General features: G+C 37.6%; 1 protein-coding gene across 6 annotated transcripts in view; it reads left to right on the top strand.

Annotated features, from left to right (window-relative positions):
- Positions 1 to 15,272, top strand: part of TFDP2 (transcription factor Dp-2) — a 71,032-nt gene that overhangs the window by 6,352 nt on the left and 49,408 nt on the right. For all 6 annotated transcript variants that reach the window (XM_076340976.1, XM_076340975.1, XM_076340973.1 and 3 more), the window contains one exon: positions 11,309 to 11,402. In XM_076340976.1, the coding sequence (XP_076197091.1) occupies positions 11,388 to 11,402 (15 nt within the window). In that variant the 5' untranslated portion in view covers positions 11,309 to 11,387. The remainder of the gene's footprint in view (positions 1 to 11,308; positions 11,403 to 15,272) is intronic.

Below are 15,272 nucleotides of genomic sequence, written 5' to 3'. Positions count from 1 at the left end.
CGCGGGCTCCCGCATGGAGTAAAGGGGTGATGCTGAGCTATATGCCAGAGCTTGTGCTGTTTTCCTCTACAGGAGGGACTTCCTCTATAGAAGGACAGTTTTTGAATTGACAGAGAAAGTGATGAGTTCAAATTGATATAATTTAACATAACTCTGTAAAAATTAAAAAAAAAATATTTGGTCAGTTTTCATAGTTTGGAAATCGGTTCACTTTCATGACTGTTAATACTTCTAACAGCTGATAGGTCTTTCTTTTCAACTGCTCTTACTGATGCGGCTTAATTATGCTGACAGAAAACAGAGCACAACATCGGAGGTTGTGTGATGTAACTAATTGCAACTTGATATGATCTTTGATTAAAAAAATAATTTTATGCTAGTATAAATTAATGCTATTAAAAGAGAATTTATATTTTTTTTCTCCTTTACCCTTCCCAAATTAACTTTAGTTCTTTTGATTATATTATATCCTGTCTTACACAAAAAATGTGTGATTGTATACGTGGGACAACGACTCATGACGCTTGACATGTTACAGAACAAATGCAGAACTGTATTTCACAGCCCGTATTTGTGCCAATGCGATGTGTGCTCAGAGATGTTTTGTACGTAGCGAAGTGCTGAATTTCAGGAACTTCTGTTCAAAATAGCATGTTGGGTGCTAACTACAGCACTTTGAAGAAACATGAAAGAGTAAGGAGAAGTCTGCATTATAGAAAAGAAGACTTGACATGAGAGGTGGTCATAACAGAAAAAAAAGACAAATTCTTCTCTGAAAACTTTCTTGTTGTGAAGTGAGTCTAGTGCCTCTAGAAGAGGAAAGAGTAATAGGTCAAATGATTTAGTTCTATACTGAGGAGAAAAATGAAAATTATTAAATATTAGCAAGATTGGTGAGTTTAAGAGTGATCATATTTTGCTGTCAAATTATTGGGCTTTCTTTTAACCACTTCCTGTTTGTACAGAAATCGCTATTACAACACAACAAAAATAAACCATTTGACTTGTACTATGTCCATGTCATTAACTTCACAGAAAACGTACACCACTGATAGGAATGCTCTTTATTGCTGCAGAGGGCTCTGTCTGGTGACCTCACTTTACAAGGTGATAAGGTACGGTTTTCAATGCAGCGTCTTGACAGCAGCTATCCAGTGTAAAGGGGATAGGCCAGGCAATTCAGCTGGGCAAAAGGCAGGGTGCTGTTTTGCAAGGGATGTCAGTACTACAGGAGAATTCTTCATCTTCGTCAGCTCTTGTATGTGTTGGACACTACCGTAGGGGCCTCTTGTGCATCTGGACATACTTCCTGGACAGTTGTGAGCATCCTCACAGTGAAGATCTTTCAGTGAGTTTGGCTAAATGGTTGCTACAGGTTTAGCGAAAAAATAGGAACCAAAATTCCAACTTTCCATCCCCTTCAAGAGTTTATAATGTTACCCGGTTTAAGCGTGCAGACCTCTTCACTGTGCCTGCAGGAAAGTTTAGTGCAAATCCGTAAAAGCAATAGAAGAATAGCGACCTGATACGGCTGCGGGGGGGAAGCTGCAGCCCAGACTGTGTAGATAGTAATATTTAAACTTCTGCGTCCTAATGTGGAGCAGAATGAGTTCTCTAGTTATAGCTAGTCTAATTCAGTTCCTGGAATTGCATTTCTTATGATGTGCTACCTTAAAATGGTATTCTTAGGGTTGTCTTTAATAAGTGACAATTTCTTAAATTGTTTGCTCTTTCTACATACTTTTTGGTGTAGTGATTAATAATTTCTCCTCTGCCTTTCCGACTACATTCACGGGACATGACTACTAATGAATCAACAGTGAATCTTAAAAATAGGGAAAATAAACTGTCTAGTTGGGTGCAAGGGAGTACATTTGTGGAGTTCTTGTGTGCAAAGCCAAGAAGCCACTAGAATCAGACAGGTTTATCATAAAATTTTAGGTATTCAGTGGAAAACAATCCAAATGTCTTGGTGTGGTAATACGACACATACTGTGTCAAAGCTGATAGTATAAATGCCTGTTACGGGGTCTGAAAAGCTAGGTATATGCTAGGAAATACTGTAAAAAAGTGCAGGTGTGGTAGGGAGTGGCAGTTTTATAACAACTTCCTGGTTTGACTCTTCATGTGTTTTTTGTAACATCCAGTATTAGAATGAAATTAATTCTTTTTTCCCCGCCATTACTTGATTTGTAGACTACAGCTCTTTTGCAAGAAGGTGAGGCAGCAGTAAGTGGTCTTACTCTTACAGTTTCATTAAAGAGACTTTTTTGCTACTTTGTCTGATTTCCTGTGCGCAGTGATAGTTTCTAATAAAGGTCTTCACAGACTGTTCAAGTTTACTTTTATACTTTCCGATATTAATAGCATAAAAATCAGTCTAAGCAAATCAAACTGCGTGCCTGTGATAGTTCAGTTTGCAAGACTACTATATATTATAATATATGCTAATATAATATGTGCTAATAATGCATATACTAATATATCCTGAGACACATTAGTAGAATCTGTAACAAAAGCACAGCTTTCTAGAATATCGTATTTCTAGTAAAATACAGAATAGTAATTAAATGAAAAGGGATGATATGTGGAAACAACTTCTCCTAGACCTAGCTATTCGCTTAGTACTGTTGAAGAAACTCTTTGCCTTTCAGAACACGGTTTGCAAAATCCGCAGCCTACTGAAGCCGCTTCTGAGAATATTTGTCTTTACTGAAACCTATAGAAATTTTTAGATTTTTGCAGCACTAACTTGGTGATAAAATAATGCTTTAGCCAGCTCCCATTTAGTATTGGCTGTCACAACAGAGACTGAAACGAAACTGGAAAAAGAATAGCGTTTGGTTTTGTTAGCGTGCTTGGCTGTGAACTGCAGTGATTCAGGTGTTGGCACAATTTCATTCTTTCTGACTTGGTGATAACGTTTAAAAGAGGGGTAGAAGACAACTTGATATTCTTAACTTCCCAAATCACTGAAGCATGAATTGCAGAGGGGGCTCCTTTAGAGGTATCTTTGAAGGCACTATCCAGAATCGTCATGGCACTGTGATCTTCCTGGTTTACAGTCCTTAGGACCTATTTGATAGACGTGAACAGCCAAGTTTTTCACAAAACTTCTAAACATGCTGTTGGTTAACATAGCTTCTAGAAAGAATCCATTTTATGAAGGTGATGTTCCTTTTCTTTTGACTGGTTTTACATTATTTCAGTCAGGGAGACATGCCCTGACCATCAAGTTTGACACAAACAGTGGTAAGAGGAAGCAGTGATGGTAGTTGAGACTATGCTTCTCCTATTCCTAGATAGCTGATTCTTTCCCAACAGTGAATGGAGTGCCTTGTCCTGAACGTGAAATTTTTGTTAACTTCTATAGACCAAAGTCCATTTGTGAATGTAATTCTGGTCTTGCAGCTTAATTTATTTTTTTCCTGTGAAAGTTAGGGCATGCTCCTCTGTTTGGCAAGTCAGGTTTCTGCTGTTTCATCAGGTTCCTGTTGCTGCCCACTTTGTCAGAGTTTGGGTGGGAATAGCAAATAATTCAGTTCTGTCTTACAACCTCTTTAGTTCAAAAGAGTCCCTTACTAACCTCTGTCGGGTGACTGTATCATCTGGCAGGATGCATGAAAAGGTTGCTTTGATAGGAACTCATAATCCATTTCCCTGTGGTATGTGTTAGCAGATGTGTTCTGCATGAATAAGTGACCATTTTCATTCACTGTTTGTTATTGGGAATTTCAGCCCAAGATGTAAGTGGAAAAAATCAAGAAAAATAAGGTCATATGTTCAGAATGAAATTGGCGGGTTGCTACAGGTACACGCTGTCTTTAAGGCTATGAACTTTTAGTGAAGTTGTATAGACGAATTCTTCAACTTGGTAGCAGCTATTATAATGATATTTGTGGGAATTAAAGTCTTAAAGCAAATGTATCAGTGTTTGCTCATTAAGGCTTGTGAATGTCAATGCATTAACATATTAAAAGTCACTTGTGAACCGTAACGGTCATCCAAGTATTAAACCTTTCCCATATGAGCAATAGCTGTAATTACCAGAATAACTGTAATTGACCTGTAATAGAAATTATGGCAGTAACGTGACCGATAATTATGAATGAGATTAGGAACTGCAAGTGAAAGTGAGCTTACGTCCTCAGAGTGAAACCAAAAACCTTCATGTGCATGGGTTCTCCATTTGTTATAAGGAAGGAGTTAAGCAGCTTTTCCCTTCATTATAAACTTGACCTTGAGACTTGAGAAACTTGAGAAATATATTTCTGTTCTCTTAAACGTGCAATCCAATTGCCGTAAGCTTCAATTTATTTAAAATTCAACTTACAATCGCAAATACATTTAAACAATTTTTTAAAATCAATAACTTCATACATACAACTGATAAAATTTCAAGCAGTGTATTGATTCTGTATAACAGCAGGCTTCTGCTGTCTGTCAAAAGCAAATTATTCATCCTGCTTCTTGCTGTACAAGAAATTGGGAAAGCTACCATCTGAAGACAAAACATCCTACTGCTTCCTAACGGATTTTTGAAGCATGTACATACTCCACTGAACTCTTCAAAAGCATGGAGTAGTCTTCATACAAACAAACCATATCCAACCTTTTGCCACATTTCAACCCATAAGAAAATTTTCAGGACGTCATAGATGCTTTTTTTCAGAAACGGAGTCACGATGTGGTTCTGCAAACCAGACTGAACTGATTAAACAGCTTGCTAGATCTGAAGGGTTAGTCCTGTCCTGTGCACGGGCCTAGATGGTCATCTGAGCTGTCGGTGGGTTGCAGCGTATGGAAAACTTTCTTCTTCCCCCTTTCAGCCCCATTTCTATTCTGACAGTATTAGAACTAAATTGGCTCACTGAGGGGGTCGGGTAGAAATGGGAGTTGTTGAGCATGTAGCGTGGGGACGGAATGGAAAGTGGAAGAAGTAGGGAAAAGTGGAAGATCCCTTTTAGCAATGATAGCAGGGGTAGGATCTTGCATCAGTGCAACTTGTTTCATGGAACTGTACCCTTTAGGTAATTTTGTGTGCTGTAATCAGTATTTGAGAGCTTGTGCATCACTAGAAAAATCCCTTTTTGCCTTTGTACTGAATTATAACTACAGAAGTATGAAATTTTTTGTAACCTTTACCCTTCGGTGAATACTGTCATAATCTTCAATCCACGCAAGAGTAGAGTTAATAATGGCTTTAAGCTAGAACAAAGCTTCTAGCAAATTATAAGGAAAATGTAGGAGATAGTTACTAAGTCTCTCTCCATCATCGAGTTCTTTATCCTATATCTTGGTGATCTTTAATTAAATGCAAATGTAAAATTATCTTCAGTTCATTGGATGTTAAGATCCTTCCAGCTGTGGGGTGTAGACAAAAGTGTATCTCAACAGGATGGTTAAACTGTTCCATGTATTTGTCAATGTACTGGTAACTCTAGAAATTTTAAAATCTCAAAATTAAAACTCATTACCAGACCAGATTAATATCTAGAGCATTCTCTGATGTATCATACAGTATATGAGCTGGAAGAAGTAGCAAGAAGGTTGTTTGAAGTCTCAGTAGTCAAAAAGATGCTCTTTTCAGCTGAGCTTAACTGAAAGAGGAGCTAATTTATTATTGGCAATGCACAAAGACTGTCTTACCAAGATAGTTTACAGTCATTCATCTAGATGACTAAATTTTTTTCAAATGTCAATCTGTTGCTAAAATGAAATTTCTTAAGGCAAAAATATGTTTGTGAAAATACAGTGTGCTTTTTACTCTGAAAGGAAGTTGTACCTGCCTCTTTCCACTGAAGCAGTAGACTCCCAAATGTTGTGCCCTCTATAGTAGTCAGCTATGGAAAAAACCCTGGGCTAGAAACCTAGTTAGAGAACAAAAGATGAGCTTATAGAATAGATTCTCTACTTAAAAGAACTGCAGCTAAATTTCTGTTAATTCCAAATGTATCTGTGCTGATAAAAGTAAGTTGTCTATAAAACTCAAAAAGAAATTTTAGGTCATCTTACTTTTTTAAGTGCTGCATGAATGTTATCCACTGTTCTGATGTCAAGCCCTATGCACTTCATCTTGAATGACAGTAAGCTGGTTTGGGGAATTAAAAGAGCCTTCAAAGGTTCAAGTACTTGGGAATTATTCCACATGTTTAATGTAACGTCCTCCTTATTTGAGCAGTAAGGGATATGCTTCACCTCATTGCTCTTGAAATAAGCTGTGAGTGCTGCTCCTATTCTTAGACATAGTTTACCGCTGGTACTCGCATGGCATTGGGCATGTCTAAGAGCACGCCTAAGAAACTGAGTCCCTCGAGGGAAGGAATAACTAGTTCCAGGTTGATGGGATTTGGGTCTCAGCACTGTCAGGACTGGACAAGCAGCAGAACTTGAGGCTCAGCAGTGCAGTTAAGCGCATGGAGACTTTGGGCACTTTCATCTAGGCAGGAGTTTGATTACAGCTTTGGATTTTATTCCTGTGTTGTGTGTTCTTGTCACTTGTACATCCACTCAGACCTGTTTTCATCCCTGGGATTCAAGATACGCAGTAGCCTCCATCAACAGTGCTTTTGCTAGTCATGGTACAATATGTACAAGAGTGAGAGTAAATATAGCGAGTAGTGGGAGTAAAGGGGATGTAGCGTTTGGGATCAAGTCTGAGATACTGGAAGGGATCCGATTCATTTGTTGCCTCAATATATGCTGCATGAGGTTCTTAAAGGGACATTTCCCGGACATGCTTTTAGCAAACCACATTAGATGTTGGTTGTTTGTTACATAGCTTAAGTGCTGCAGTTTACACTAATTGGACTTGCATGTAGGCCTTGTCTGTTTTTCCAGGTTCTTTGTACTGTGTAAACTGGAGTCATAATTACTGCTGTTGTCAGGAGGTGTCGGTTAATTTGTTCCGATGATACATTGGCATTTTGCTCAATTACAGCAACTTAGGAGAACCTGGTCAACTGTAGGTACTTATTTGGTTTTGTTCCTTCTGATTTCTTGTGTGTCAGCTGGTTCGCCCAAACTACGAGATGAGATCTTCACTTTCAGATTAGGTTCAGGTAGTTATATCTTCCGTTTGCATCTTGGTTTAAAGCAGTCATGCTCATTTTGGTTTTGCGTCATGTAGTAGTGAAAACTTCTGTACTTTGGATTCATAGGTTGCAGTCTTTTATGTCACGTAAAAATGATTAAACAATGAAGCTTTTAAACTCACTACTCTTCTCAAGTTACTTTATTTTGTTAAAAACTAATATCATTTAGCAGTCAAGTCACTTAGATTTCCTTTGTTCAGTCTCTCTAATCACCTTGTCTGTTACCTACTAGAGCTTTTTTGAAGGCATACAGTTGCTCACAGTAAAAGCTGGAAAAATAAGTTGTAGTACCTGCAAGACCTTCATCATGCACATCGTGGTGGGAGTTCCTTTCAAATGTTTCCTAAGAGCTACTTTCTAATACTATTTTCAAAATAAAAATTACTGTGTGATAGCTGAAGATGGTGACTTATTTCCCTCTCTGTGTGTGCGACTTCTTGAATACACTCCTTGATTGCCTTTTTGAAGTTCTTTGTTAAGTGACAAGCTGGATGTTATATGGACATGGGTATTCCTTTTTGCAGTTTGTAGGCCAAGTTTATTTCTTGTATACATAAATAAAGGATAAAACTGGGACTAAGTCATCTGAAGAGTACTTAGGAAAAAAGTTGACAAATCAGTGGAATCTTCTTATAGAGATGCAAAATCTGTAATTTAAATTTCAGAAATTTGGTAACAGAGTTGTATTTCTGTTTCTTGGGGTGCCAAGAAATTAATCTGACTAGCACATACAGACATTTTCACTAAAATTGGTCTTTTTTTATCTCAATTGCTTCAAAAAGGAGTTGGATATTGAAATGTTTTTTAGGAACAAGATGGGGCAACACCTCCTGGGAGCAGGTGGATTTCTGATAAATACTTTGTAATTTTGAAATTTTACTGGTCTGAAAACTGAGACACAATGAAGTAACATATGTGTAACAGGTGGTCTAATCCATGTAGATGCTGTGCATAAATTAGTGGTTTAAAACTGAGCTTGTACTGATTAATAAGGAATCTTTTTGTTACTGCTGTCTTCTGAAATCAGTCTTGTAGTAGCTTGAAAGTTAGTACTATGGAGAGGGGTATGAAGAATATGAACTAATTTCTAGTGGAAAGGCTGGCGTTATACAGGTTTCTTTTTCTTGAAGCTGATGACACTTTCTTTCCTCTTAGCTGACCCAGTCACTTGGAATAATTTTCACTTTGCAACACTCTTGATCAAGTAAATGAAAAAACACTCCTTAGTGATGATAAAAATCATTCTAGTATACTAGAATATCTATACAATTTTTTCTGTGTTCCATGAAGACTTTCCATCATAACAATTTAGGTAACTGTCCAATAGTTGTCTTAATTTATAGATGTTTAATACTGATGTAATACTTACATAAATGACACTTTCTATTGTGAAGTGGAAGTGGCCTCTGGGACTGGGGAGAATCTTTGTGTGGTGCTGGTCTATGTTAAGGTGTGATATGTGAAGTACTGGTAAGAATTTCAGGAAGCTGAAGAAAACCAGGATAAGTTTGGTAAAGCTTAATTTTCAGGGGCAGAAAATAGACTGTTATGGTATGGGGCTTTATTCTTTTCTACTGTTACGTTTTAGCCAGTATGTGTATCTTAAAGGGATAATTTAAAAATAAGACTTTGGACCATGGAAAATAAATCTATGAAGGAATATAATATTTTTCTGCAGATAACTGTTTTCTGTTTTGCATTGTTTCTTGTGCTGGGATTCAGCTTCAGTATCACTGAAACTTCAGAATAGATCTGGCTTTTAACTTGTGATGAGAATAGGTACAGATAAACACTCTTGTACTGTTTTGTTGTAACTAGAGCTTGATTATCTGGGCTTTTGTAAATTTAATGCCCTAACTGGCTTTTTAATGTCATTGGCATAAGTGATTAGGCAACATATGTTCTAGAAGAAATTACAACTCAAAGTTTAGAAAGTCAGACAGTTCGGTTAGCTCACTGTACTGTACAGTACCTGACCAAAAGGCATAATTATGGGAGTGGATTATAAACCAAGTCTTAGCTTATGAAGGGACCACCTTAATTCAAATAAAGCAATCTTTGTGTCTCATGTGCTTTGGGCTCTAAACCTGTCTTTATGCAGCTTCGTTTCAGTAGAAACCAGCTAAAGAACAAAAAGGTTGAGTTTTATGTTTCTCTATCTGTGTGGTGCAAGCTGTCAAACAGCAATTGGGAATGAAGAGAATCTCCATTTTGAGGCCATCTGTGTAGGTTCTTTTGTCTGAACCTGACAAGAGGTCATGGCAGATGGTGGGGTCACAAAGTCTGGCTTCTCGAGCTTGACAAAATGTGTTCATAAAGCTGGAAGAATACCAACTGTTCGTACTGGCTGAAGAGCATTGTGGCAAAGGACTGTAATAGTTTATGGACAATACCTTCTGGATCACTAAGCTTGACAGCAAATAGTTTGTCAAAGATGAAATTAGTTTGCTTATCTATAAACGGGTTAAAACTGCTTAGCAAATGTGTTCTTAACTATGTTTTATTTGAGTAAATGACTTGTAAAGCCTCTTAAAGCAAGAGAGGTCAAACTGCATCATGAATTTTGGCCAGAGGTCCAGATGATGTATTTGGAGAGTTTGTGTGGAAGGAGGAGGAAAGTGGAAAAAGAAAAGGCACATAGATCGTAATTTTCAGAGGCAATGCAAGGATTCACTGTTTGCTCTTTGCCGTGACCACTGTAGCTTTATGGCTTTTCTGTGGCTCTTCTTCAGGTTTTGGGATTGGTAGCCCCTTTCCCCAGGGTGTGAATAGATACCTCTCTGTAGCATCCTCTCTGAAGGCAGAGAAAAATGCTTCTTATTTTCTTGGATGTTTTGTTGTGAAACTAAAACTTACAAGTTTTCATGGGAGAATGTCTTAGTAGACAGAATTGTGTGGTGTTCACATGCTGGAGTAACTGCTTAATTATGGCTGCAATAAATTGAGGCACTAAGGAAGATAAATACAACTCATTCAACAGGAAATGGAGAACATCTCTGAGTTGAATAAAACGTTTTTCCACTAACTCTAATAATAGTTTAATCGGTATGATGTCTGAAAAAACCAAGAAATCTATAGAAACATCCTAGAATTTTAAATTCTTCTGGATTGTCCAAAACCACTAATGCAGTGATGGTAGAGTTCCCCATTAGCTACGCACACTACTGAAACAATTTTTGGCACTTTTCTAGAAGGGAGGTGAAGACACTGGCTGTTCTCAAACTTTGCATAGGTTAAAATACAGAGGGAATAGCATGAATTGCACCTTGCTTTTGTAGCTGGTGAGTTCTACTGTAAATGGTCATGACTCATATTTGGTAACTAGTTTAGGCATCTTCCAAAATATTTTGCTGAATTGATTCCACACTTTGAAAGTGTGAACAGTTCTCCCTCTCTTACACATCCAAGTGCAATTCAGATGTCTTTTGTAGTCCATTTTTTAACAGCAAGTAGTACTTATAAAGTAATTTTGATGTACTTAAACACTTTGTCAAGTTAATTCTGTCTTTAAAATGGTTTGTGCTGCCAGCATTGATTTGTAACTTGTTTTCTTCTGTTTTCTGTAAGACTTCTGGAAGCTTTGATTTAAAAAAGAAGTCACTTTAAGTATTTTTCAGTATACCAAAATGTTTGTCTGTTCCTGGAATTCTAATACTATAATTCTAATTACATAGGGTTAATAAAAAAGCCTGAAAATATTAAAAAGATGAGTTTGAACTGGAATGTTTTTTCTTGGATGTTGATAAAATACTTAATGTTTGCTACGTATATACATTTCATAGTATTTCCTACTTTTTATCAAGATCTTTGGATGTCTGCAGTGATGGAATGAGAAGCTTTCTCTGTTGTTGGAGGCTAAAGACATGATGGAGAGAATTAATTCACTTCCAGTTTTTAGAGTCAATCTGCATTAGATGCAAATGATTGCATAGTTTTAATTACAAGACTTTAGTAATGGTATGACATGCTTTGCTAGCATGTTAATATAGTTAGGCCTCTATGTAAGTTGGTCCTTTATAGACAAGATTCCATCTCTGCCTATTCCAAGCAATGTACATTTTTAGTATTCATGCAGAACCTGACTATCGTGGTGATTTGATTTTATCAAAAAAAAAAAAAAATTAAAAAATCTATCCTCTGGAGGTGCAGGGTTTCAGCTAGAGAGGTAACTGAAAATATATTTTAACTAAGATATTTTATTAATTTTCTTACAGGATGTTCATTTTAAAGATTCTGTGAAGATGAAAAGGGATATCTTATGGTTTTACGGAATATAAAGCAATATTGTCTGTCATGACGGCAAAAAATGTAAGTATAATTCTACAACATGTATTACTTTTTATATTGGCATGCTGCCAGTCACTTCTGGCTTTCAGAATTTGAAGGTCTTTGTGTTTGATTTCTTGTATTTGTGCATACAAGAAATCAAACACAAAGACCTTCAAATTAAAAAATCTTGTCCGATTTTTGTATACCACAAAAGTGTACCCCATCATCTTCTGCAGTATTTTGATAAATTTAAACTGGTTAGAAGCTCTTTAAGGATGTGGAGTTTACTCAGCTATAGGTCAGGTTGATAACTGGGGCAATGTTTTATGCTGTTTCCTTATTGATCCTTACAGGTCCCTTCCAACTTGAGATATTCTATGCTTCCTCTAACATTGCTCCAAACTTACCAGAGAGCTTCTCATTTTGTTGAAGCATCTCACCTTTGCACCAGAGTAAAATCCTTCTACTGAGTCCGAATCTCAAAACTCAAGAAAAAACAGAAAGACAGCATATTTCTTTACTAATGTCGGTACACTCTTGGTTTCTAGAAGACAGGGGGCCTTCCTCTTTCTTCGTCTGCCACATTAACAAGCCTGTAGTGTGGTGTCTAGAGGCTCTATATTTGACTCCCGTGTTCTGAGGAAGCTTATGAAATGTCTAACATCCTGACCTTAATTTTCTGCCTAATCAGCTGTGCTTCCTGAGGTACACAATTCGTATAGAGAACAGTTCTGATTAAGCTTGGTGGTCAGTGAGTTGAGTATGACTTTGGGCCCTGGGCACTTTACCTGTTGGCTGCCTTTGATAGGGCATCCTGCAGTCTAATGACATCTGAACAGGTTTAGGAACCAACATGACTAAAGAAGTACCCCACAATAACAGTGCAGGTAACCCTAGGATGGCTCTCTGTTCAGTAACTGCAAAAGCTTTTGTGCATGTTTGGTTAGATTGATGCCAAGGGCATAGCTTGGTTAAATTAATTCTCAAGTCTCGGAAATTTCTTTTCTGTTGGCTTTATTAGTAATTTCATTTGGTGTGTAGTTCCAGGTAAGGCTTTCAGATGTCTTATGTCTGACTGTTTGATTCAAGCTGACCAAACCAGAAAATAAATTGATGTGTATATGTAAAACCCTTTGACTTACTTATTTCATAGGTCATATTCAAGTGTAGTATAAATAGGTAGTTCTACTGATGTATGTGGAACAGCTGCACAAATCCAAATCGTTTGTGGTTTTGACCTTTTGTTCAATGCAGTCAAAGGATAAATACCAATGCCAATAAAATCCATGGAGTGTTGTGTGACAGAGTCATAGAGTGACATAGGTTGGAAGGGATCTCAGGAGGCCATCTACTCTGGTGCTTTGCGTAAAGCTCTGACACTTGAATTCAGAACCCAGTTGCTTGGTGCTTTGTTCAGGGCTGCTCAGGGCTTTGGGTTTTGAAAACCTCTGAGGACGGACATATGACACTCAGTCTGGGCAACCTACTCTTGTGCTGAATACAGAAATATGTTTTTGTTGTTGTTTACTTTAACGCAAGGCTATAGTTATTTTATAGAATAAATATTGGTATGTATACTTTGAAATTTTGCGTATTAAACTAGTTATTTAGCTAATGTTTATGGGTTTATTTTTAAAAAATCAGTTACTGTGGTGCAGATGAAAGTGGAACTCAGTTTTCATGTTTGTTAAGTATACCTGTTCAAAGGATTTGCAAAATAAATAACAGTGTAAAAACAAGGGTGGCAATATGCTTTCTGTCCTTATTTGTAGCACTTCTTCAGGATTTCCCAACCTTAGTTACTCAGAACTGCACACTCAGGCCAATAGTGTCAGCCCTAGTGTTTTCTATTGCTGTTAGAAGGCCCAAGAATGCTTCTGAATTTGCAGAGTTCCAGGGTTTAGCATATGTCGATGGGTTTCTGCAGCCTGAAACCTGTTTCAAATGTAAGGTTAGTGTTTGTCTGTTATACTGTCTGAAGTACTTTAATGATCTGCAGAGTGAGTTGAGGGAGAGAGCTTCTCTGCAGAAGTATTTCCATCTTTTTTTCCTTTCTGTTGAAGCATCAAGGAAAGGGAACTTTAAAGTACTGGAATTTTGATGTCTTCTGGGAAACTCTTAAAGGGCACATATCTTCCATCAAACATGTACACATCAGGAAGCTGTCACCTCCATGTTCTGAAATCACTACCCCTCAACTGGGACACAGCAGTCTAGGGATGTTTGTGCTCCTAATGCATTGGAAGAACAAAGTGCAGTGAGCTTAGGCTAAAATGTCTTTGCATCTCACATGCATAGGCTGTGTTGAGCAACCTGGTCTCCAAGGAAGCTTGCGCTTCAAGCACATGGCAAAATGTTTCCATAGATTGAATGTGTATGTAAGATGAATAACGTTCCCCATCACTGTTTTCCTTGCTAACTTTTTGAGTACGTGATGGGAGAATTATCAAGACTGGGCTCACTGCTCATTTTCCCTAAACGCAGGACACTTTCTAGTATCTGCTTGTGGAACATTGCTTATGGGTAATTTGACCTTCCTTAGACAACAAATGCAACCAAAACAGCTATGAATAATAAAATGTTGAATAAAAGTTAGGGATTCTCTTGGAGATGAGATGTTTACGTGCTTACCATACACATTGTACCCAGATGTAATTTAAATCGCCCTGTCATAATGGGTTATTTGAGTCTTTGCTTATATCACAAAATGCATTTTTCTTGCCTGTTTTGTACTTCCATTCCCATCTGTCCTTCAGGTAAGAAGGCACCAAAACAATATTGACAAATGGGAAAAAAATGAGCAAATACAGTAAACTTATTTTTAGGACAAATAAATAATATGAATCAAGCAGATTATTTGAATAAGACTATTAGTTTTGATTGTCTGATCTGAATTTATATACATGTGCTTGTAAAGTTATTTGTCGCTGCTTCTCAGAAGGTGGTTGTCTTGTTATAGATGAGGTCAGTTAAATGGCTATAATAGTTCTCCTTTCACACGTCAATGTGGAAGAACTGCTGAAGTTGGTCGAGAGGGCCTTAAACAAGTCTTAACACCTGTCTTACACAGGAAACACTTCAAAAGCAATGTAAAGGACACTAGCTGTTCTGCACCGATAGTCCATGCAGGTTTCTTCTAGTTTATGATGAGAGAGCACTTTTTAGGTCCTACCTGAGCTGTTTCTATAAGTGATATTACTACAGTATGTCTACAAATGAGTCTGTTGGGGCTTACAGATATAAGAAAACAGCCAGTTAATGGATTCCCTACCCATTTACAGCTTCTACATGCTATAATCTCGATTAAATCTAGGGCAGAGAGAACAAAAACTTTTCAGGTTAATGGGAAAGTTAATTTCTGTAAGGAAAGGGAAGGATTGCAGGCGGAGACTTGCTACCTGAACAGTATGTCAAGCAGCGGAGAAGGTTGATAAGCTACAAGAGCAGCTCGTGACAGTTTGCCCCATCCAAGACTGTGGTTGTGATTCTTTTTTTCTTTCCCCTCGCCCCATTTGGAAACATCTTAGTCACCTACTAGGAAAGGAGAAAAAAACTTGATGAAAATATTTAATAGGATGCAAAGGCCTGCCAAGTGCTTGCTTCATCTTACTTCATAGCTGGATTCATCTTGCTGCAGATGGACAGAAGCAGGAATCCAGCTCCTGCCATACCCAGTAATCCAGACACTCTGGAGCAGTGTTACAAAGCAGAACTATCATGCGAGCGGTACAAAAAGTAATAAATGATACCTATGTAAGCGTTGGATTGTTTGCTGGTTTCAGCTTAGGGGTGGTTAAATGACAAGATTCCCAAAAGCAGTGGGTGGTACAGTCTCCAGATAACAACATGGCCTGGGACCTTTCTGACATCGAAATGGAAGACTGTAAGGTTCTCGTTCTGCTGCAGTAT

The sequence above is a fragment of the Aptenodytes patagonicus genome, chromosome 6, assembly GCF_965638725.1.
Source record: "Aptenodytes patagonicus chromosome 6, bAptPat1.pri.cur, whole genome shotgun sequence".
Lineage (NCBI taxonomy): Eukaryota > Metazoa > Chordata > Aves > Sphenisciformes > Spheniscidae > Aptenodytes > Aptenodytes patagonicus.
This window is presented reverse-complemented; position numbering and strand designations above follow the sequence as displayed.